This window comes from Monodelphis domestica, chromosome 1, assembly GCF_027887165.1.
Source record: "Monodelphis domestica isolate mMonDom1 chromosome 1, mMonDom1.pri, whole genome shotgun sequence".
NCBI classification, from domain to species: domain Eukaryota; kingdom Metazoa; phylum Chordata; class Mammalia; order Didelphimorphia; family Didelphidae; genus Monodelphis; species Monodelphis domestica.
Window position 1 is genome coordinate 491,337,408 of NC_077227.1, and position 25,544 is coordinate 491,362,951.

General features: G+C 40.7%; 2 protein-coding genes across 2 annotated transcripts in view; one reads left to right on the forward strand and one right to left on the reverse strand.

The window, feature by feature from the left end:
- The window catches only part of ZNF831 (zinc finger protein 831), a 96,551-nt gene that overhangs the window by 40,104 nt on the left and 30,903 nt on the right, over window positions 1-25,544 (reverse strand). The window contains exons 2-3 of the mRNA XM_007475658.3: window positions 7,257-11,456; window positions 4,957-5,105 (exon numbers count right to left, since the gene is read on the reverse strand). Coding sequence (XP_007475720.2) covers window positions 4,957-5,105; window positions 7,257-11,438 — 4,331 coding nt within the window. The 5' untranslated portion in view covers window positions 11,439-11,456. The remainder of the gene's footprint in view (window positions 1-4,956; window positions 5,106-7,256; window positions 11,457-25,544) is intronic.
- LOC103100465 (androgen-dependent TFPI-regulating protein-like) overlaps window positions 16,489-25,544 on the forward strand; it is a 155,796-nt gene continuing 146,740 nt past the window's right edge. The window contains exons 1-2 of the mRNA XM_056817270.1: window positions 16,489-16,560; window positions 16,775-16,991. Coding sequence (XP_056673248.1) covers window positions 16,489-16,560; window positions 16,775-16,991 — 289 coding nt within the window. The remainder of the gene's footprint in view (window positions 16,561-16,774; window positions 16,992-25,544) is intronic.

Sequence of the window (25,544 nt, forward strand, 5' to 3'; positions counted from 1 at the left end):
ATTAACAGTAACAATGTAAATAAGACAGCAAGGGAAATATGCCCACTACTTAACAACTGGGCTATTTGTAAGCACTGAGGACACAAAAAAATCAATATGCTCATTACAGATCATTATTATTTATTCATTAAAGTAGACGCCAAAAAAAAACTTAAACAAATATGAATTTTTTTAAACCCTTACCTTCTGTATTGATACTATGTATTGATTCCAAGGCAGAAGAGTGGTAAGGGCTAGGCAATGGGGGTCAAGTGACTTGCCCAGGGTCACACAGCAAGGAAGTGTCTGTGGCCAGATTTGAACCTAGGACCTCCCATCTCTAGGCCTGGCTCTCAATCCACTGAGCCACCCAGCTGCCCCCAACAAATGTGAATTTTAATTGAGGAGTTTAGAACCAAATTTTCTAGTAAGGCATTGTAAAGCATACTAAGGGTTTTTTTCTCAGATCAGATAGATAATGCAGAGATGATTGTCTCTTATTTTGAAGATGAGAAAGAGAGGTTAAAAGACTTGCCTAAGGTCACAGAGCTACAAAGTATGGATTTGAACCCTGTCTCCTGACTCCAAGTTAAGTACTCTTTTTCACCATACCACAGCCCTTAGTCATGTTGATTAATTGATCATATGAAATTAAGAAGAGAATACTTGGTTTAAATTTTGGGTCAGCAAAAGAAAAAAAGTTCCAAAATGCTCCCTTTCACCTTTGTAACTAACAAAATAGCCAGAGAATAGTAGAGAGAGATCACCTTATCAAATCCTTCTTAACTATAATGCAATAGTAAGTATTCACATCAGTGGACAGGACCATTAAAATTTATCTTTATATATTATTAAATTCAGATAATAAAGTAAACTTACTTCAAAAGACCCACTTTAGTTGTCCTTCCTCCCTTTCTTCATTCCAATGTGAACCATAAACCAAGGAATACAAAATGGAGAGTAAAGACACCTAGAACCTTTTGCTTGCAAGGGGTCATAAAGACCATTTAAGCCAACCCCCTCATCTTAAAGAAAAGCAAACAAAGGCACAATAATATGGAATGACTTGTAGTAGGTCAGTCAATAACAGCAGAGCTTCTGAAACTCAAGGATTCTTTTAGTTTAGCTACTACAACATAAGGCTCAACACTTATCAAAGGGGTCCCACCCAAGGTTCACAGCATGATGATGGTGTCTATCCAAGCAGCACTCGCTGTGTCCTTTTGTGGAATCTGTACCTGAATGCTGGTACTCATCCCCAAGATTATGTTGTTATCCCAAAACTCATTTCCAATCACTGGAGAGAACAGTCACATACTTGCAGCATATAGTTGAGTTCTAAATAAATTTCACTGTCTATTAATAGTATCACATATGTTTTGCATAGGACCATAATAATGAAGAGCTAATATTTATATAGCACTTTAAAATGGCTGTTAATTTTTAACATATTTTATTTAACCCTCAAAATAATCTTGTTTTATTATTTTCCCAATTTTACAGATAAGGAAACTATGGCTGAGAGGTTTAGTAACTTGCATAGGGCCAAATAATAAGCAATTGAGGTGGGATTTGAACTGAGGCTTCCCTGACTCCATGTTGGACATACTATGTACCATATCACCTAGTTGCCAATAGTTTCTTCCTTAATACTCTCTCTCAGTAAATAATGAGGCTTTCTATTTATTTACAAGAACTAAAACTTGGAGATATCTAGAATAGCTCTGAGGGGTAGTCTTAAGAAAACCTGAAATTTAGAAGAGGGTCCCCTCCACCTTGAGAACAGAGGCCAACTTTAATGTAAAAATTAAAATCAAGAAAAAGGCTGGAGAAATGAGCTAACTTTATTTTTTTAAACCTTAAACATAATAAATCATTATGTATACAGGGAAGAGCATGGTACAAACTCAGAAGAAAAACATGTTCAAAATCACTATTGATAAGAGAAATGCAAATGAAATCAACTCTGAAGTATCACTTCATACCTAACAGATAGGCTAATCTGATGGAAAAGGAAAATGGTAAGTGTTGGAGGGATTGGAAAAATTAGGACACATGGTAGAGTTGTGAACTGATCTAACCAAATGTTAAAAGTTATCACAAGCAATTAGAAAAAATGAAATGTTGTATCATTCAAAATGATAATAAATCGTATTTCTATAGTGCTTTAAGGTTTATACAGTGCTTTCCTTACAACAATCATATAATGCAGGTAGTTTATTTCCATTTTTTCAGGTGAAGAAAACATCTCAGAGAAGTAAAATCAATTTGCCAGTCACACTAGAGTATGAAAGTTGGGACTTGAACCCACATCTCCTAAATTGGTCTAGCACTCTTTCCACTCCACCATGCTGCCAGGAAGTCTAGACATTACTCTATTTGCTGATTTTGGTACTTGAAGAGATTCTATTATTCTATTAAAATAAATATATATATATAAAAGAAGGGATACCATGGCTATATTTATGACAACATGAAACTAATTAACCAATGGCAAAACTTCTGAGGATGAGTCCTGTCAAAATTAGCAAGATTGGTCTCAAGGCAACAGACATAGGGCTCATCATTGGGATCCTACTTAAGAGCCTTCCCACCAGGTGGCAGCTAGTTTGCTCAGTGGGTTGAGTCCTAAAGATGGGAGGTCCTGGGTTAAAATCTGGCCTAAGATATTTCCTAGCTGTGTGACCCTGGGCAAGTCACCTAACCCCTACTGCCTAGCCCTTTTACTCTTCTGCCTTGGAACTAATATGTAATATTGATGGAAGGTAAATTTTTTTAAAAGCTTTTCCAGCTTCATAGGATATTCTAAAGCTCTATTGGCATAGCCTTCAAGAATCCAGTAGCACCTACACCAAGATGGCACACTGGAGTGGGATTTTAGTTAAGGTTTGTGTTTTTGCTTTCTCTGTACATCTTTACCCCACAAAAAAAAAATTCTAAGAAATGAGCCCTGAAATCTCAATTTCATTCACATTTGAGAATTTTTCCAAACTATGTGGGTTTGAGCAAGTAAACCCTGAATTGAGATTATACTTCCTGTAAAGTACTAAAATACCTGATAAGCCATAATTTAAAAGGGTGCATGAGTCAGAAAATATGCTAACAAAACTATTTCAGTATCTCATTTTTAATATATATGTGAATGTAAACATATGTATGTAGTATGTAGCTATATTCAATGTAGTTTGCAAAATAAATTTCTGCAAAGTGAATTTTATTTTGAATTGGCTTCATTGTTGGAAAGTGGATTTATATATTCTAGATTTCAATAGCTGTCACTGAAAATTTCTGGAGAGAACACAATTAAAATACTCCCATGGTATATTGGGTGTTGTGAAGTTCTTTATAGCTGACTCTAGGACTCCCAGTTCCTTTTTCTATTTTTGATAGTTTTTACAATGGCTTGAAGAACTAGTTTTAAAAATCATACTTTTCCAAGTGGTTTCATCACTTAACACATGGTATGTCTACTATATTGCCTCAATACTCAATGTCTCCCAGAGAGTACCTAAGATTAATGAGAATGACCTAGACATCTCACTTATCATATACCTTATAATCTCTTGATTTGTATCTTACAAGTTCTGGCTCATATGCCCCAGTAGACAAATGGTCAAAGGATAGAAACAATTTTCAAATGAAGAAATACAAACTATCAACAGCAACAGAAAATTAGTTAATAAATTAATCAGAATTGTTAATAGTGAGAAATTTTTAAATCAAAGCAACACTGAAGCATTATCTCACACTCATCAAATTGGCAAAAATGGAAAAAAAGATACAAATTGCCAAATGCTGGTGGGGCTGGGGGAAGAAAGGCATTATAACTCAATGCAACTCAATTAGCATTTGCTAAGCCCTTGTTACTTGCCAAATGCTGGGGACAAATCAGAAAAACAAGGTCATTCTTGTCCTCAAGAACCTTTTCACCAGACACCACTGGAGAGAAATATGATACACTCAGATAAAAAAAATAATTTCAAATAACTAGGGAATCAAGAAAGGCTTCTCATAGGAATCATCACTTCAGCTGAGTCTTGAAGGGAATTAAAGTTTCTGAGAGGGAGAGGTAAAAAAGAAGAGCATATCAGGCATGGGAATTCACTGCTGGAAGGACCACGATTGAGTGTCATCATTCTGGAAAACAATCTGCAATTATGTAAGAAATAGTACTGCCTTTTATCTAGCAATCCTACAGCTAGATATTTACCCCCAAGAAAATCTGTGGCAGAAAAGAAAGGACCCATATGTACCAAAACATTCATAGCAGCAATATTTCAAATAGCAAAAGGGCAGAAATAAACTCTGTGCCCACCAATTAGAAAAATGGCTCAACAATTTATGGTTATGATGACAGTAGAATTAATGTCATAAGGAAAGAATAGAAACTCTTTAGATAAACCTGGGAAGAGAAAGGGGAAAGGCAAGCAGATCTCTGGCTAAAATGGAGGATTCATAAGGGGAAATGGGAGAAGCCAGCACTGAAAAGGCCATTTTGGAGTCAGATTTTGGAGGTCATTGAATGCTTGGTTAAGGTGTTTGGACTTTATCCTATAGGCATAGAGAGCTATTAATGATTTTCAGCAAAGGTGTGACATGAGTAAAATAGTATTAAACCATGTATGGTCTCTTCTAAACTGAAATGGAATGGCACACATTTTCACTTCAATTACTGTCTGTTGACTCTCAGCTCAGTGGAGGACAAAACTGTTGAAAAAAAAATCCAGGCCTAGGATCCTATTTGGGAGGAGAAGAAGCAGACATTGGAAACAAATTTGGAGTCTTTTTTTTTTTTTTAGCACGAAAACACAAGGCTCTCTTGAGAAATAACTTTTTCCTCTGGCTTATGAATGATTTTTTAAAATCGCAGCTGCTGCTGGTTGTGGGTGTTTGAAAAGCTCTAGAATTCATCAGAGCCTACAGCTTGTTTTTGGACACAGGAGGTGATGAAGAGGGACTTGAAACTATATTTCTTACCTTTTGATGTTAAGCTGTCTCTTCTGCTTGTTGCTCACACCAGCAGGATTTGTAGCCGCCTTCCCCTTCCTACAGGGCACTCCTTTCTTCTTCTCTGGCTCTGAAACCTTTTCACCAGACACTCGCCCTGCACCTATTGCCCGGGACAGCTGAAAATACCAGTTGTATGGTCATCACAGGGCTCATAGCCTTGGAGAACTCCTGAGCCAAGTGATAAAAGCTTAATCAGAAGCCTAAGTCAAGGTGCTCTGCACAGCCCAACCCCATTTCCCCCCCTGGGTGATAAATGGGCCCAAACTCACTTTACAAGTAGACAAATTAAGGCATGCGGGGGGGGGGGGGGGGAGAAGGGGGAAAGGGGAGAGAGAGAGAAGCCTGAACTCCATAGGAAACTCTGACTCAAGTTGGTACAGAATTTCTATAATGAGTGTTCTGGACCAGAAGTGTCAAAATCTCAGACTATAAAACTCTGAGAAAAGACTGAACCAGATTAAAATGTAATTGGGACATGTTTAACAAAATAAATACAGAACACATCCTAGATAATGTTACTTTGTGGTTTTCTAAGACAATATGCAGCAGGGGTCTGTTTCTATTTGAGTTTGATACCAATCACTGTAATAAACAGGGTTCTTCAGAATAGAAGCTTAACCTCTGATGGTGAACCAGAGACATAATGAAACTAGGTCAGGCTTTTCTTTTTTGGCAGCCTGTTCCTCCATGTCTCTTTCTTGCCAACCTTTCACTAATTATTTAGTCAAAATGCAAGGGTAAGAGAAAAGATATAATGTATAGAAATAGGGGAATAGGGGGAGAGAGAAAGACCTTTTCAGACCCTCATCTCCCAAACCTAGCTTAACCTTTCCTAAACCACAAACAGTAATTACAGGGAACGGTGCTAAATCTAGACACTAAAGCCTAGAGAAAAAAGAAGAGAAAAAAGAGATTCTCTACATAAAATCCAAAAGCTATTCTGCCATGTTAAACTCAGAAGCTAAACTTGCTTGGAACACTAAATAAGAGCATTAACATTTGATTTCTGCCCTTCCCCTCCCATCACCTCCTCCCAAAATGGAAGCATGACCCTCAAGCACAGAATCTTTGAGCTATAAAGGACCTCTTCATTTTTCATGTCTCTTAATTTGTAAATCTAAAAAAAATCATGCCTAACTAAATATGGCATTGGCTTGAGGAGTGATGTGTTGGGTTTGTAAGGACAGCATGAGAAGCAGCATGGTTTAGTGAAAAGGGGTACTGAATTTGTAGTCAGAAGATCTGGGTTTGAATCTTGGCCCCGCTGGTTCTGGATGGTCCTGGGCAAATTATTTGACTGTTCTGTGCCTCTGTTTCCTCATCTGTAAAACCAGGGGGTTGGTCTAGATGACTTAGAACATCCTTTTCAGAACAAAATCTAAGATCCCATAAATCTCTCCTAAGCATTCACTACATTAAGATTTGTATTTTGATTACCTGTGTACTTATTATCTAAGTATTTAAGGAATGTGTGTTGAGGGAAAAGGTTGTCATCTTTTTCTAAAAAGGCATTATACATGCCAGTTCTTCAGTACACCCAACATTTCATTGGTGTGGGTACTCTCCTTACTAGGCAGTCACACACTGTACTGGACAGAGCAGTGGGCCTCTAATGATAAAGGTACTAGATTCAAATCCAGCCTCAGACACTTACTAGCTGTCTCTGGAGAAGTCACTAACTTCTGTTTGTTTCTATTTCTTCAACTGTAAAATTGGGGGAGGAGGGCATAATAATGACACTTCCCTCATAGGGTTCTTGTAAGGATCCAATTACTTATATGTAGAAAGTGCATCATGCCTGGTACATCGTAGGTATTTATTTATTAAATATTTGTCCCCCCCTCTTTCCCTTTTCTCCCTTCAATGAATATTGTAACCTTTTCCCAACTTAGTAAATAGCTCTTGTCACCAGCTAGGCCTGTCCACTTAGCTGTCATAGCCATCGAGAACTCAGGGTCCCCTCCAAGCCATGAAGAGGCATTAGAGAAGGACATCCAGGGAGAACCCTACAGTAGAGACAACCCAGCACAAGGTAGGCCCTTCATAAATGTTTCCTGAATTTAATCAAAGTCCAGCTGTCTGGACACCTAGGTTTCTCAGCTCAGCTCCACCACCACCACATTTTCTGACTGTGAACAAGTCACTTCCCCAGTCTGAAGCCTGGTTTTTCTATCTGTAAGCTCAGAGGGCTGGCCTAGATGCCCTCTAAGGTCCCTTAGACATAGGGCTCTAATATTCTACGACTGGGGCAACAGCCAGATAGTTACCTTTGGTTTCTGCTCCCCCCATGACACTGAAGAGATCAGAGTTTTCAGGCTTCCACTTGTCAATCCGTAGGTGACTGCCTGGGATGTGTTTTTCATATCCAGAAAGGAAAAGTCCCTCCTGGAACTTGCACCCTCTTCCCTGGGGTTATTGTCACAAACGTGCAAGGAAGAATACACAGAGTGGGCCTTCTCCTTCTGCTCTGCAGGCAGAGGGAGGCTCCTGCTGAGGCAACACCATGTAAGGCGAGGCTCGGCACTTAGGGAGGGGAAGGAGCCCCTGGCCCCACAGCTCTGAGGGTACCCTGAGTGTGAAGTCAGGCTGATTTGGGACCAGGCTGGGGAGTCCCGGTGCTGAGTGGGGACAGCATGGCAGTAAAAGCTTTCAAAGGAATGGCAAATGCTGGCATTCTTCAGTGACCCAGGAGGGCCCTCCAAGCCTTTTGGAGGATGTTCTGGGCCATTTAAGGAAGCCTCACATAGCTCCCAGCCCTGAAGCAACTGCTCAGAAGTATCCAGAGAAGATGCCCCTCTTCCAGATGTGGATGTCACCAACAAAGCAGTACTCCCCGAATGGAGGTGGCTGAAGAGCTGACCCTCATCTTTAATGTCAGTTGCTATAAGAAAGCTGCTTGCATAAACAGAGGCAAAAGAAACTTTCTCATGGGCCTGCTTGGAGCAGCTCATGGCCCTCCTGGTCTCCTCAGATGCCTGCCCCTTACTGACTGCTGTGTCTCCAGTGTCTGCTCCCATCCGGGTTCCCTTCATTCCATCTCTGGGCTGAGTGTGTCTCGGGCTCTCACAGCTGCTGGCTACCTCAGGAAGGATGCTGCCAGGGTGGGCCCGTCTGGGAGACAAAGAAGATGCCAAAGTCATCGTGGAGGTCACTCCACTGAGCTGCAAACCTATCCCAACCACCGAACATTCTGTCTGGGGGAGACACACAGGCTGGGCCAGAGATTCAGTGTCATTTGGCTTCCTGCTGCTTCTGAGGGGCTTATTTTCCTGCTCCTTGCTCGTGGTGATGGATAATTCAGCTGGAGTCTCCTCTTGAGGTAACTGGAGGATATACTTTGGAGAAAACACATTGTCTTTCTGAGGAATAGGCAGCTCAGAAGTCGCACTGGCAGTCGTAAGTGAGAAGTGACTTCCTTCCAGGGGCTCAGGATCCTTGCTGGTTCCCCCAGGGGCAGAGTCACCAAAAGAAGAGTGTCTGGGGTCTTTTCTGTTTGTCAGTCCAGCTGCAGGAAATGCTTCCAATGGCACATTCCCTGAATCGGAGGCAGACGCCATGGGCTCTCCTGGGCTACCACCACTCTCACTGCCATCCCTCTCTCTCTTCATGCCTTCAGGATTCCTGCTGCATTCGCTGGGTCTTATGTCTAAGCCATTCTCTCCCCCAGGGGCATTATCTGTCCTAGAGTCTGAGTAGGTCCCCATGGGGGAGCAATCTAGCCCTTTCCTCCCTTCCCCTCCTGATTCTAAGAACACCCAATTTTTTTTACTACTCAGTTCCTCCACCTTTAGCTTTTTTCTCTCAGATGGGAGTTTTTCTGACACTGGCAAAATTTTGCCCGGGCCACAGTCTTGCAGCTTAGGAACTATCTGGGCCCAGTGATTCCTTTCTTTTTCATCCCCATCACTGGGAAGAATGGCTTCCTGATCTAGGACAAGGGTGGAAGAGTCTTGTGAAAAGGGAGTGAAAGACCTCCTGTCATCAGTAGGAAGGGCACATGGGCATGGTGCACAGGTTTCCCTTAGCATCTGGTACCTCACTGCCTGCCTGCCACTGGAGGCTGGCAGAGGGCTCCAGCTCCCTGGGTGATGAGCCACATTAGAAGTGATGCTGCAGCTAAGGGTTGGGGATGACCCAGCTCTGTTCACTCGAGGATGGGCACTGCTTCCCATCAGCTGAGATGTCTCCTTACAGTCTACAAAACTTCTCAAATTCTCAGACAGTGCCATTGCTGGGGCTGGCTGATATCCTGTAGCATTGGGCTCTGTTGTGTTTGTCCCTGGTGGAGAAGTGACATGGGGGCTGGAACTAATCCCCCCACATGTCAAGGCCCGGGTGTCTCTGGGACCTGCCATCCCCTCTCCACTGCTGGCCTCCTTCACTTCAGAGCCCAAGTTTCTCATGTCACCCAGCCTTGTTTCCCTTGGCTTCTTTGGACTTTGAGCAGTTTTTGTTTTCTGGTATATTTTCTTAAATGTTTCATCTCCATACATTTGCCACTTCTCCTGGGAGAACATCTTCAGTTTTCTCTGACTGAATTTCTTTCCTGCCACCTTGCATTTTACAGAGGTACACTCCCCACTTGGTTTTTTCCCACTATTCTGATGTTCGGTTGGCAAAGTCTGGTGATCAGAAGGATGGCCCAGTGGCAGATCCTCTATTGCAGTTTGTCTGACCAGGGCCCGGGGGTGACTGCTGGGAAAATCCACAGACCGAGGTACAGAACTGTCACCATGTGGATGATGTGAGGAGCCAGGACTTGGGGACTGCTTCAAGAGGCAGGATGCCCAAGGATTCCCTGCCTTCTCCTGGAAGGTTCTTGTGCCTTCAACAAATGGCAAGGAATTGCTCCTCGTGACGGGCACACAGTCCACAGTGGTGGAAAACTGAGTAGGGACTGAGTGGAAGAAGGGCGGCTTGGATTTTTCCAGGGGAGTGAAGGTGGATTTGACAGAGCATAACGTCATGTTCTTCTTCCGGATATTATCATGGGATCTGATATCAAAATGGAAGGAGTCTTTGTAAGTGTAAGGCATAGGGAGATCGATGCTTCCCTGCTTTGAGAGAATGGTCTTCCTGGGCCTGACATTGTCCAGCTGGGTGTCATCCACCACAGCCTTGTTGTGGGAGATGAGTTTGGAAATGTGTTCCTCAAGCTTCTTTTTCTCCAGCATCAGGGCAGTTGCTCTCTCCCCAGGATGGACTTTAGCACCAGGGGATTCTGTTCCTTTGAGGAGCCCAGGAGGATTCTCATTCTCTGACTCCACACTGTGTTCAGACAAGCTGTGCAGGGGACTCGAGGAGAGCATTTGCTGTTCTGCACTGTCAGACCGGGACAGGTAGCCTGAGTCCGTGCTCTCACATTTCTTCAGCTTGCCCTCAGAAACCCTGGAGTCCCAGTGCTTCTCCGAGTAGGTTGCTTGCTGCCTCTGCAGCTGGCTGTGTTTGCTGGCTGTTGGTGAGCGCTGTTCCTGCATCTTCCATCTCTGGGCCACCCCTCCTGGCAAAAGCCCTGGGGAAGCCCTAGATGGATGTTCCAATGGGGCTTCCTTGTCTGAGGCCCCAGGAGTGGGCCCGTGACTAGGAGAAATGGTGGGCTTTGTCTCTAGGCTCTTGAATGAGAAGGACTTCAAAGCTGGGGGCCCCGGCTGCCCCGTTGCCAGGGTGCTGGGAGACGGAGTGGTCTCTGAAGCCCCATATTCCTCTCCCACATCTTCCTTTTCCTCACCCCTCTGCTCTGATTTGGAGAGCTGTGGGAGGGTCTCTGCCAGTCTGTCCCCCTCTTCCAGGAGGCCACTGCTGTCAGACTCAGATGACAGCCGAGTATTGTTGATGTGTGTCTGGGTCCTTCTGTGCTTGTACAGGTTGCTCTGAGTCTTGAAGGCAATGCCACAGGTAGTGCAAGGGAAAGGCCTCTCCCCTGTGTGGGAACGGATGTGTTTCTCTAGCACACTGGGCTTCAGGCAGTCCCGCCCACAGTGCTGGCACAGATACTTTCCTGCATTTCGGGACTTCCCAGGGCTTCCCAAGGCTGTGCTGGAGCAGGAGGCAGCAGGGGACAAGACAGGTAGAGCACCCACGAGGTTCACAGTAAGCGTTTGGCTCTGAGACTTCCTTGGCTGGGTTACTTCTGTCCGGTCTGAGTGCAGCAGTGGACTCAGAATCAAGGGGAGGCTGCCGCCATCCAAGCTGAAGCTGCCCCCGTTGGCCACAAGTGAGTGGCTCGGTTGGAAGCATCCAGACTGCACCGGGTGGTACAGCGGGATGGTGAGGGCCTTCAGATACACTGTGGGAGGCAGGTTTTGTTCAGGTTGCAAGATGACGGGGCCGGTGAGATGGGGTGAGGTCTGCTTGCTATGGGAAGCCTGGAGGCACAGGGTCTGTACTGGCTGGTTTGTGGCTGGTGTGGCTGAACAGCTGGCTGGGGGCACCTCCATCCTCTGGCACATCCCAGGAACCGGAATGATCTGCAGGCAACAATCACAGATACCTGAGTTTATAGGGGAATATAAAATTCTCAAATTTTAGGATGGTAATGGTGAACCTTTTAGAGACCAAGTGCCCAAACTGTGACCTTCATGCCTCATGTGAGCCCCTCCCTCCTCACCCCAGACAGGGTAGGGAGGAAGCCCTCCCATTGGGCTGCTGGGTCATGTGAGAAATGTCTTCAGATATGCACGGAGAAGGAGAGGGGAGCAGTCACCTCTAGCACGTGTACCATAGGTTCATCAACACAGCCTTAGGAGATGAGTTACTTCACAGAATCCATTGCATTATTCCAGGGGGGAAAGGACCTTAGAAATCAGCCAGTCTAACCACCTCATTTCTAACTAAGGAAACTAAAACCCATATAGAAGTTATTTGCCCCAAGGATATAAAATCTGTAACTTTGAACATAAATGTCCAGACTTCTAAGCAAATGCTTTTCCACTATACCATTATTTTCCCAGTTCATCTATAGCAGAACTAGAATAAAAACCCTGCTATCTAAATTCCTCATTCAGAGCTCTTTCCATCAATACCTCCCACCTCAGCCATCTAAGCCCACTTCCATCTCTGTACTTTCACTCATGCTGTTATAGAATGCCCTTTTCCCCTCTACACCTGTCCAAACTATACTCATCCTTCAAGAAGGGTCCTCCTCAATTCCAAACTCCTCCCAAAAAGCCTTCACCCATTGCCTCAGAACTTTGGTAATATCTTTTTCCAATGAGCTCTAAAAACACTGGGCATTTTTTATCCACTTAGAATTTTAACTATCCTCCATTCTGCATCATTCATTTGTGGAGCATTTACTATGTGCCCAGTATTGTGCTATGTGTTGTGAGCATATACAGATGAGCTAAACAGTACTCTGTCTCTCAAGGAACACAGTTTATTTGGGAAAGCATACACACACACACACACACACACACACACACACACATACACACACAAATACCTTAAAATTAATGTACATCTCAGTTTTTACATTGTGTACCTGTGTGACCTTGTAGGAGTCATTTCCCAAGCTAAACCTCCCTCAAATATTCTTAGCTCTAATTTCTAAGATATTTTCAGATTCAATAATTTATGTTCTAATCCTCCTACTTCTTGTTTTAAGTTCAAAAGATCCCATCCAGTACAGACATGCCATGTTCTAAGGTCCTTAGTGCTGCTAGGGGTTCAGAAATCTTCTATAGGAGTCTTTTGCAAATGGGTTTTAATTTGCAAAGAACTTTACAAACCTTAAACCACTACTGAAATGCTAGCTGCAATGATTGTTTTCACTGCTGTCTTATTAATGAGAAGCTCCAAATAAATCTTGGTGCTTGAGTTCTGATAAAGTAAAAGGTTAGAGATTAGGATGAATTGGAGTAGGGGCTTAAATTGCTATAGGGTTTAGAAGAAATCATCACAAGGAAAAGTTGTTGCTATTTTCTTGATGACCCTAGATGTGGTGTGGATTCAATTTGACAGGCATTTATATGTTTCAGGCATGGTCCTAGGTTATAAGAATTCAAAGACCAAACATATTCCACCTCAAAAAAAAAGACCTCACTAATATCCTAAGAACATTACATTCTCTTGAAGACAAAGGAGGGGAAGTTCAGAGAAGAGGATAAAATGTACATGGAGCAATAAAGTGAAAAAAATAATAATAATTTCAAGGTACCAGTGAATAGAAGGTTTAGATGGATGGTGGGGATGGGGTGGGGAAAAGTTGTCGGGCGATGTTGTAAGACATGATGAAAGTGAACAAAGGTGATGGGAAAGTGAAGGGAGTGAGTGTTGCTAAATTTCAAGAAGTAGCATACAATTCAGAAGTTATTTAGTCCAATCTATATCTGAGAAGGAATCCTTCTACTACATTCCTGATGAGGACCAATCGTTTCCAAATTGTTGTCCTCAAGTGATGGGAACATACCACCTCTCAAGCAACTGATTCTGAGTAAGAGATACCCTAATTGTTAGATAGCTTTTCTTTGCGTCCAATAGGAATCTGCCTCTCAACAATTTTAGAAGTTACTTAGAGGAGGCAGCTAGGTAGAGCTTAGCTGGAGGGTTGATCCTGGAGTCAAGAAGACCTGAGTTCAAATCCAACCATAGACTTAGCTATGTAATCCTGGGTAAGTCACTGTAAAATGGGGTTAATAATTGCCCCTACCTCAGAGAATTATTGTGAATATCAAATGAAAATATAATTGTAAAGTGCTTAGCATAATTTCTGACACATAGTAGGTATTTAATAACTACTTGTTTCCTTCCTCCCCTTTGGGGCCAAGTAGAATGAGTCTAACTTCTTTACATCCCATGACAATTGGTCAGATACTTGTATTCTGCAGTCATGACCCCTTCCCAGGCCAAAACCAAATCTTCCAGGTTAAACAGCCCCACACTTAAAAGTAAACAGAGAAATCTTTAGGTGGCCACTAGCAGTAAGACATACAAGTGTCTAAGTCTGGATTTGAAAGCAAGTCTTCCTGACTCAAGGTCCAGCACTCTGTCCACTGCACTACCTAGCTGTATTAGGAGTAATTGATGGAAGGTACAGAGATAAAAGTACTAGGCCTGCAATCCACAGAGTCCTGAGATACCGAGCCTTGCAACTGAAGGCAGTCACCAAGTCTCTTGGAGCCTCAGTTTCCACATTTACAAAGAAGAGATGATAATGATTGCATCTACATCACATAAAGTTGCTGTGCAGCCCAAATGAAAGGCACATTGCAAATTCTGAAGTAATATATACAAGTCAGTTATTATTAATTAACCTCTCTGGAACTGTTTTCTCCTCTCTACAATGAGAAAGTTGGAATAAACCATTTCTAAGGTCCCTCTCAGCTCTAAATTTCTATGATCTATCAACTAAGTCCTCTGTTAAAAAAAAATTTAAGTCATGATATACCAGAGAATTGTAAACAAAAACTCTATGTCAAAACAAGAACAGGTCACCATACAGCCCCTTAATTTTTATACCCAAATTACCTGGTTCCCCATGGGAAATGAACTGCTTCCCCTTCACCAGCCTGACATGGTCACTGAGGTCACTAGGCCCTTTCCCATTCTTAAAACTAGCAATTTGAGGAACTTACCCAGACCTGTAAGTAACAAGTCAGTGAGGCTGGAGGTCAGACTTCCTCTCTGAACAGAAGCATAACCTAAAGATTCCTTCTGGAGTGTTTGCTCAAAGTGCCACATATGTGGGGCCGTACAATATGGACTTTCCTGTGTCAGTTCTTTCTCTGGACACGGATAGCATTTTCCTTCATGAGGCCTTCAGAGTTGATTTGAATATTCATTTTATTTGGAATAATTTAAACATTCAGAGTTAGTCTTTGAACAATATTACCATGACTTCACAGCATTAACTTGGTTCTTACTCATTTTGCTTTACATTATTTCACACAAGTCTTTCCATGTTTTTCTCAAATCAACCTGCTCATCATGTCTTCCAGTTCATCACAATCATATACCACAACCTATTCAGCAATTTCCCAATTGATGGGCATCTTCTAAAATTTCAGTTCTTTGCTACTACAAAGAAAGCAGCTCTAAATGCTTTCGAATATGTAGGATCACCCTGGGAAACAAATCTAATAGTGATATTGCTGGGTCAAAGGATATTTGCTTTTGTTCAGTTGTTTTAGTCATGTCTGCCTCTTTTTGACTCCATTTGGGGTTTTCTTGGCAATGATAATGGAGTGGTTTGCCATTTCCTTCCCCTGCTCATTTTACAGATGAGAAAACTGACTTGCCCAGGATCACATAAGTAGTAAATGTCTGAAGTCAAATTTGAACTCAGGGCTTCCTGACTCCAGGCCCGGTGTCTACCATGTCATCTTGCTGCCCTGTCAAAGGGAAGACGAAGTTTAGGCATAATTCCAAATTGCTCTCCAAAATGTTCCACAAGTAATGTATTGGTGTCCCAATTTTTCCACATCCCCTTCATCATCTGTCATTTTCCCTTTCTATCATTTAATCCAATCTTATTAAGTGTGATACAGTACCTCAAAGTTGTTCTAATTTGCATTTCTCCAATCAATAATGATTGAGAGCATTTCTTCATGATTATATATAGCTTTGATTTCTCCTTTAAAAAACTGTTCATATTCTTTGAACATTTATCAATTAGGGAGTGACTCATATTCTTTTATATTTGACAAAGTTCTCTATATATTTGATATATGAAGCCTTTGGCTTCATAAAATAATTTTCCCCAGTTTTCTTTTTTGTACAAACCCTTTTTAATTTATATAATCAAAATTATCCATCTTACATATCACAGTGCCATCTGTCTCTTGTTTATTTATACATCCTTCTCCTGTCTATAAATCTGATAGGTATTCTGTACCAGGCTCTTGTAACTTACTTATGACATCTCCCTTTACCTCAAGCTCATATATCTACTTTGACCTTATCTTGACAAATGATATAAAATATTGGTCTATACCTAGTTTCTCCCAGACTGCTTTCCAGTTTTCCCAACAATTATTATCAAATCATGAGTTCTTATTCCAAAAGCCCAGTTTATGTTTATCAAATAGGTGGTCACTATAATTATTTACTACCTTGTACTCTACATCTACCCACTTCCACTGAGCCATCATTCTATTTCTTAGTCAATACTAGATAGTTTTGATAATTACCACCTTAAAATACAGCTTAAGATCTAGTACTATTAGGCCTTCTTTACATCTTTTTCCACTTATTCCTTTCATATTCTTGACCTGTTGATCTTCCAAAAGAATTGCTACTATTTTTTTCTAGGTCAATAAATAATTTTTGGTAGTTTAATTGAGATGGCATTGAATATATTATTTAAGTAGAATTGACATTTTCATTATATTACCTTGCCCTATCCATGAACAATTAATATTTCTCTACTTATTTAAACCTGACTTAATTTGTATTAAAACTATTTTATAATTATGTTCCTGGGTTTGTCTTGGCAGGCTTCAAGTTTTTCATGTTTTTGTTTCAGAGCTCTATCTAGGAGTCTTTGACTTTTTGATTCTTTGAATGTGCTATGATCCAAAGTCAGATGTGGTCACTATTGTTCCAGCTTACACTTTGGTTTATGAGCGAGCTCAGGTACAGGTCCTCTCTGCCCCTGAGCCACAACCAAGGATTCTATCACCACTACTGATGCACTACCAGACTCTTGAAGTCAAGTGTTCATTCATTTCTCTGCTGCCATGGAACCAAAATCAGGGATTCTGCTTTCCTGTAAGTGATCACAACCAGCAGGGTCCTGACCCTCTGCAAACACACTCACCAGCATGTCCTTCCTCCTCTGTGCCCACAGCCTATCCTGGGCCCCTATCTGGTCAGCACACTTGGGGTCCCCACATCTAGAGCCAGCAGAGGCCCCCATAATCTCCCACAGATAAGCTGCCTGACCTCCACACTATCTGCAGGACAGAAGCTCCCAAAGCCTGAGCTGCCAACACAGCTGCCACCAGGGCTTGCAGTTGTTGATGTGGTGGCCTTTATATTTTACTTCCAGCTAGACCACCACCCTGGTAAGTCAGATATTTCCTAATGTCATCCCAAGTTGTCTTTGGCTACATGACTGCTTAACTTGACTTTCAATTATTTCTGCCACTCTGGTGTTCACTTTGAGGTATTATTTTAAATTATTTGGGGAGGGGAAGATTTGGGAGATTCAGGTAATTTCCTGCCTTATTCTACCACCTTCTCACAATTCCCTCTGCCTGATGGCTATTTTTATAATAGGCCAAAAAGCATACCCAAATCTTTCAGCCAATCACAAAATGTTTTCTATGTGGCATTATCCAAAGTTAATACAAAAAATTCTAATCCTTTCAAAATGATTAGGAACTTATTCATACCAAGGTTACACGTGATTAATTCCTTGAAGAATCCAATTCAGGTGGGTGGGTCTTCTAGGATTTCATTACTTAATTAAATGAGGTGGGATTGGACCCTACCCCCATCACCTTGCATCAGTATCTGGCTCCCATTCTTCCTCTCAGTCTCAAACTCTGCCTCCTTTGAACTACATGAGCTCCTAGTTTCTTCACCTCCTCAAATCAGGATATATCTCTAAATTACTTCTATTATACAGAAGCAGATACTTTCTTAGCTAGCCTAGCCTTTGAGAATTGAAGGTCACTTTCATACCATGATGAAGCATCAGATGAAACCTCAGTGGAAAGATAGGAAAGCAACATATTGTCAGTATAGATCATTCCTTTAACTTCTTTAGCTTTCTCTCCTTTAAAATGAGATGAATTTGGGAAACTTCAGAAATAATCTTAAGGTTCTATTTTTAGCTGGAATCAAAAGCAGTTCAATGACAGACTAACAAATAAATAGGTATGAAATGGATAAGTAGCTGTTTGAGTGAGGAATGAAGGAATTAAATAAAAATACTAGAGGAAAGAAACAATGGAGACTTTTAAAGAAGAACCCTGGCTTCTTGTACACAAAGGAAAGAGAGAGAGAAAGGGTTACCACTATCTGGCTTTGTTAGATTATAATACTATAATTGCAAACCATCATGAACTATTGTGGTTGTCCAAAAAACCACCATGCAGGCAGACCTCTTTGAAATCTATAAGTTCATATAACATATGAGACAAGCAGTGTCTGCTCTAGACCTGACCCCTCTTCCCTCTGCCTATTTCTCTTGCCCTGCCTATTTGTTGGAGTCTCTTTCTATCCAAATTCTTTCATGTAATAAAGAACAGCTGATGAATGGGTGACCAGTCCTTTGAGTATGTTCAGTGTTCTCTGTCTGCTCTATATCAATATGAAGTCTTAGAAAGCCTGATTCTAAAAACATTCCTACAATAATAGAGAAGCCCTATACCTAATTGAGAGAATGTTCAGATGCTTCACCATTTGGGGATGTTAGCCCAGAGCTATATATGCCCTACATTATTAGGTTCCTATAACATTAGAGGGATATGTGGGATGGTCAGGGAAGACTAGCATTTCTGATGAGGGCTTGCAGAGACCTTTGCGGGACTGTTTTCCTACTTTGGTATCCACTTGCCTTTCCCCCATGGTTCCAAGAAACCAGGAAGTGCAGCAGTCAAACTATCATGATAGGCAGGCTAAATGAGGTTGAGGGTAACCAACAGGCCTCAAACCTGTTGGTGAGCTAGTGGGATGTCTACCCTAGACATGTGAATATTTCCCCCAGTATAATTAGAACTCTTGTGCCTTTGAACTACATTTCCCAGGAGCCCACTGACTTCCTGTTGTTAAGTGCTGATGTAGACAGAAAATAAATAGGGTGGTCTTCTGTGGCTAGCTCTCTTTCCTTCCTGGGTTGGGACATTGGTGCAGCAGGCTGTTTGAGCAGGTAAATTAGCAATGGTCACATGGTTTTATTTTGTTACTTCTAGTGATTGTTAATAAATCTTATAAAATATAATATTTAAAATTATATATTAATTTTAATTTTTACATTTATGGCAACCACTGAAGTTGGAGAAAGAATTCTCAGTTTTTTAATAGCCTAGATAAAGTTTTCAAAGTCAGGTTTCTCCTGCGACTGCTTTTTGCACCCCCCTTCTTCCTCAAGACCTCTAAGAGAACTCCAAACTCTCTTCAGAGCTGTTGCCTGCTCCTGACAGTTTTTTTTTTCCCATTTTACCCTGGAGAACAATTTGATCCAAGGGCTATGAAGGCAGCAGAAGCAGGTGCTATGGAGAACTTAGAACTTGGTTAGATATCAAAGAAGCCATAGTCTTCCACTGTTATCCAGAGTTATCACCAATTGTCTTCACTTTTGTCTTACCACTGGGCTTGGATGACTCTGGAAGAGAGAATGAGGCCTAATACTTTGTGCAATTCTGCCTTGTTTACATTTATGCATATCAACTAGTCCTCTTTGAGTATAAAGAGCAACAAACACCATAATGTTCGATGTGAGAAAAGAACAGATGTGTCTTCTAATGACCATGTCCCTCCCTATAAATTACATGATGCTCATCTGCATTTCTAAACAGCCTTAAAGTAAGCAATGATCTACTTGGTATAACCTAAATCAAACAGTCTCTTCTTCCTCCTGCCATGGACATTAAAATCAGTTCACACAAGACATGAGTCTCTCCAATGAGTCACGAATGTATCTTGTCCTTCTAAAGAACAGGCTGTATCTTTGTCTCTTTAATGACTATAATCCAGATGAATCTTTTTCTTTTTCCTATTCTACCATTTCCCTTAATGTCTCACATTAGTCTTTATGCTTCTCTTGTGTGAATTAGAACATGTGAAATAAAAGCCTATTTGCTTTTAAGCATTACTAGCTAGCAGTCTGCCTCTTCTTTGGAAACCTCTATGCATCCAAACCAGCTGAAATAGACCAGGATAACCATTCTTGGAATCATTAGAATGAATTGTTCCATCCCATCCATCCATTGTTCTTACAAGATAACTACAGAATCTATCCGAAAGTCTAAGAACCTGTGATCTAATATGTACCATCTCTGCCACTAGCAAGCTGCAGGAGCTTGAGCAAGGCAGTTCTCAGCTCTCAGCCTTGGTTTTTCCATCAGTAAAATGAGGAAGCCAAACTAGATAACTTTAAATTCCTTCCAGCTCAAATAGCATATGAATACATTTAATTCTGATTCACTTCCAAAGAAATGACCCAAAATAACAGGGCATTTAGTAGTTCTAAAGTGAAATACTACCACTAGAGAGAGTTAATCTATCTATGTTTGAGGGGGAGGGGTAAAGAGGAAAAAGGGCAGTTGTTTGGAGTCAGAAAGACCTAAGTTCAAATCTGACCTCAGAGACTTCCTAGCCATTGTGAGCTTGGGCAAGTCACTTAACCTCTACCAAATAAAAGAATCCACTGGGTCCACTGGAGAACGAATGGCAAACCTTTCTAGTGTCCTTGCCAATAAAACCCCACAGAAAGCTTGGTCCACAAGGTCATGAAGAATTGGTTAGTGGAATGTGCATTAAATTTGAGATCAGTAGAACTTGTTTCAAATCTTGGCTCTGCCACTTACTAATCTGCCACAATACCTTGGATAAGTCTCAAAGACTAAACTTCCTCATTATTAAAATAAGAGTGAGTCAGATGGATCTATAGCTCCTTTTGATTATAAATTCCCCTAATTTCAAATAGCCTCTGTGGGTCTAACTTTAACAATATAATCTGTCCTGAAGAAATGAACTACTAAATTTATACTAAATAAATTTATACTAAATAAATAAAAAAATACTATGCAATTTCTAAATGAAAGAACTGGAGAAATATTTAACTTTTTTGGTATACCATTTAAAGAATAGCTTTCTACTTTAATAGTGACTCAAATCATCTTAGTACCCCTTTCATTCTTCACAAATTCCCAAAATTCTAGTATTTCAAAACTAGGTGTGTGCAGCTGCTAATTGTCCCCATTTGGCAACCTCAAAGTCCTTCATATACAGATAGAGTATAGGTTATCTATCAATTCCAAGTGAATATTCCTGTTGCAAATTATTTGATCTTCTTAGACTTTATTATCTCTATGTGTTTATAAGGTGGAGTGATTGAGAAAGTCAATCAAATTATCCCACCCTACTAAAATGAGTGATAAAATGCACTCCAATACCATAATGAAGTGGAAATAAGACTCAATCAATCTCAATCATAGGTTTATTTTCAATCAATTAATCCGTAATAATCCTTGTAACTGTAATGATGTTACACAAGAACTATGTTTGGATTAGAATCTTGTTAGTAATAATCCCATCTCCTAATGTCCTGATTCATCCTTCACAGTAAAGAAAGAAAGAGAGAAAGAGAAAGAGAAAGAGAGAAAGGGAGAAAGGGAGAAAGGGAGAAAGGGAGAAAGGGAGAAAGGGAGAAAGGGAGAAAGGGAGAAAGGGAGAAAGAGAGAAAGAGAGAGAGAGAGAGAGAGAGAGAGAGAGAGAGAGAGAGAGAGAAAGAGAGAAAGAGAGAAAGAGAGAAAGAGAGAAAGAGAGAAAGAGAGAAAGAGAGAAAGAGAGAAAGAGAGAAAGAGAGAAAGAGAGAAAGAGAGAAAGAGAGAAAGAGAGAAAGAGAGAAAGAGAGAAAGAAAGAAAGAAAGAAAGAAAGAAAGAAAGAAAGAAAGAAAGAAAGAAAGAAAGAAAGAAAGAAAGAAAGAAAGAAAGAAAGAAAGAAAGAAAGAAAGAAAGAAAGAAAGAAAGAAAGAAAGAAAGAAAGAAAGAAAGAAAGAAAGAAAGAAAGGTGTTTGGGTCAGAGTACAGTGTTTTCCAACTGTAGCAGGGCAGTATAATATGAGTTCAAAAGGCTCTACCACAGGTTGGGCACAAATAGTCCACTTGAACATTTGAGGTGCAGATATCTCTAGATTTGCCTATCTCATGTATTCTTTTTGCTCCTGAGATTCTGCTTTGCTCATAGAGCACATCTTCTCTGCTGCAGTCCTATGCCAGCATTTCCCATGTCTCACAATCGATACTAAAGTTCTTCAGAAAGACCCTGAGTGTGTCCTTGTACCACTTCTTCTGAACTCTGTGTGATCACTTGCCTTGTTTGAATTCTCTATAAAATAGTCTTTTAGGTAAATGTACATTTGATATTCAGGCTACAGGGTCGGCCTATCAGAGTTTGAAACTCAGTACATGGTACCCTTATCTTGCCAGGTAATCTTCAGAATCTTCCTAAGACAATTCACGTGGAATCTGTTTGATTTTCTGGTGTGGCGAGAGTAGACTGTCCAGATTTCACAGTCATACAATAATGAAGCCAGCACAATAGCTCTGTGGGCAACCGAATGCCTCTTCTCTCCCATACTTTGTTTTGGAGCCTCCAAAAGAGGAGCTCGCTCTGGCAACACTTGCAGCACCCTCATCATCTATGTGGGCATCACTGGAAAGCATAATGCCAAAGAAAGGAAACTTATCCACAACATTCAGAACTTCTCCATTTACTATAACCAATGGTTCCACATATGGAGAGTACAGTGCTGGCTATTGGAGAACCTCTTTTCTTGGTGTTGATTGTCGGGCCAAGAGTAAAATAATAAAATACTAAAATAATCACTGATGAGTGATGGCTTCACTTATCAGTGATTATTTTAGTATTTTAGTATTTTGGATGTGGATTTTGGATTTAGGTGAGACAAATTAGGATAAAGTCATCAGCCTCACTTCTCTCTTCCAGAGTTATCAAAATCCAGCAGCAAAATATAAGTCAGAATGACCTTGGTCCCTTCACTTATCTAACAAAGCTCTAAGGGCTTCACAGCATCTGTTTGAGCTGTCTTCATGGCCATTGGAATACACTGTTCTCATCCACCCATGGCAGGCTTGGGGTGCAGGCTGGGGGGAGGCCTGTCAAGTTCACTCAACTTGGTTTAGCCCACCTGCAATGTCGGTCATACCAGGGTGTGGCCGTTGCCCATACTATAGCTTCTTGGAGCCACAGGTGAGAGCTGAGTGACAGGTGGAGACCAAAGGTGAATGGGAAGCCTCCACACCAGAGGGGCTACTCCTCCCTGGACACCTCAGGCTCTTCATGAGTACACACATCAGTAGTTGCCGGGAATGCACAATAACCGCATCTCCTCATTTGAAGTATGGGCCAGTAAAATGACCTAAGGAGGTGACGAGGCAGCACTAATCTCACCTCCTCCTAATTATGCCATCCAATCAAAGTACCTTTGCACTTATATGTAAAATGCTTACTTCTGTCAATAAAAAGACATATCCCATTTGAATTCCTGGTTGGCCCATCAACTTGTCCTGCCTTAGTGTGTTAATAAACTTCTTTTGAAATTTTCTTTTCCCGAGTTTTGCCCAAACATAGAATTTTCCCTTGAACAGAGAAGCCTCAGCTGTTTAGGTTCAGTCTCAGGCTCTTTCCCTTGCCCCTACTTGCAACTAGACAAGGACATAAACTTGGAAAAGTCAGAAGGACTTTTGACTTTCCAGTTTCCCATCTGAGCAGGATCCAATGGGAGCCAACAAAACATTGGGCATTGATACAGTTTCACATATACCTGGCAAAGAAAATGCATGATGCCTACGAGGAACTTCTTAAATGTCGCACAAATAGGAAAAAAATAATTTCCAGGAACCAGGATTTGTGACTTATTCCATTGCTCTATAAACTCGAGTTGCTTTCTCCTGCATTCAATATGTATTTATAGGAAAATGAACCACAGAATTTTGAGGGGGATGTTTTGCCTCAACTGTCATTATTGTACCCCCGTAGTAAAAATGTCCCTTTCTAAAGCTACTTAACACTGGCTGATATTATCAACCAAAATCTTAAAGGAGGAAACTTGGGGATTCGGGGGAAGAATATGTGCTATTAAGTATGAAAATTATCCCTCTTATCTCTCAAGACTAGTCCCAGAACCCTGAGGGGATGTAATAGCTAAACTGTGGGAACCTGCCTCACCCATGAGATAGGGAGTTAGAATTAGCACTGTACAGGATGTTTTATATATAAAATGGAAGCCTCTTTCAGACTGTTGGACACAGTTGGTGATTAATAATTGTTTACTTAAATTAGATCTTTGCCTTTTCTTATTGACTCTGAAAAGTATTGTTAATAGGATAATAGCATCATGAGTTTTAGAGTTGGAAATGAGCCCTTAATAATAATTATCTTCACATTTCTAGAACATTTTAAGATTCACAAAGTGCTTTCCTCAGAATAACCTTCTGAGGTAGCAAATAAATATCATACTTTTTTTTTACAGGTAAATAAACCGGACTTCAGATTAAGTAGCTTTCCAAAAGTCACAAAGGCAATGATAAATAAAAGAAATTAAATCAGAACATAGGTTCTCTCATTCCAAATTCAGTAATAGACAAAAACATATTAGAAAAGGAAATGTATTGGGGTGACTAAATGGCTCATGGAATAGAGAGCCAAGTCTGAAGTCAGGAAGATCTGAATTCAAATCCAGCCCCAGACACTAACTGGATGACCCTGGGCAAGCCATTTAACTACCATCGCCTATTCCTTACCACTCTTTGGCCTTAGAACAAATACATAGTATTTATTTTAAAATAAAAGATAAGGGTGTTTGTTTTGTTTAAAAAATAAAAAAAAGGAAATGTATTAATAAGTCCATATGCTATCCAGAGGTTGAACTGGATTTAGGATCAGAGGATATGGGTTAAAATCCTTGTTCTCCTACTTTACCATCTCTTTCCCTCTCCATCTCTCAATTTATTTATCTGTAAAATTCAAGAATTGAGTTTGATGACCTCATTTACATTTACATGTTACATTTCAGTAATTCTTGTAATAGTTCAAATTTTATTATTATCATATCTGTTATGGCAATCTGGGATCAATCTTTGATATTGCCATTCTAATTGTTTGGGGTGCCATGAAACGCACCCATGTTTTGTGTGTTCTGACTGCCCCACCAATTACAATTCTCCCATATTTCCCCTCTCCTCAGGCCTCCCTGTTCTCTAAGATACACAACAATATTGAAGAATATTGCATAAAATTAGTTGATAAAATAGCAGCAGGGGTTGAGAAGATTAAGTCCAATTTTGAAAGACGTTCTAATATGAATAAAATACTATCAAAACTGCATTGCACACTACAGAAAAACCTTCTGTGAAAGGAAGAGTCACTTGACATAGAAAATTTTACTATTGTCTTGTTTTAAGAAGTTACTAGGGGCAGCTGGGTAGTTCAGTGGATGGAGAGCCAGGCCTAGAGATGAGAGGTCCTGGGTTCAAATTTGACCTCAGACACTTCCTAGCTGTGTGACCCTGGGTAAGTCACTTAACCCTCATTGCCTAGTCCTTACCACTCGTATGCCTTGGAAACAATACATAGTATTGGCAGAAGGTAAGGGTCTAAAAAAAAGAAATTGCTACCACCCTGTTCAGTTAGCAGCCACCAGCATCAAGGGAAGACCCTCCATCAGCCAAAAGATTATGAAGGCTCAGATGATGGTGAGCATTTTTTAGCAATAAAATATTTTAAATTAAAGTATGAACATTTCTTTGACATAATACTATTACACAATTACTAGACCACAGTACAATCTAAGCATAACTTTTATGTGTACCAGGAAATCAAAAAATTCATGTGACTCGCTTTATTGCAATAATCTGGAACTGAA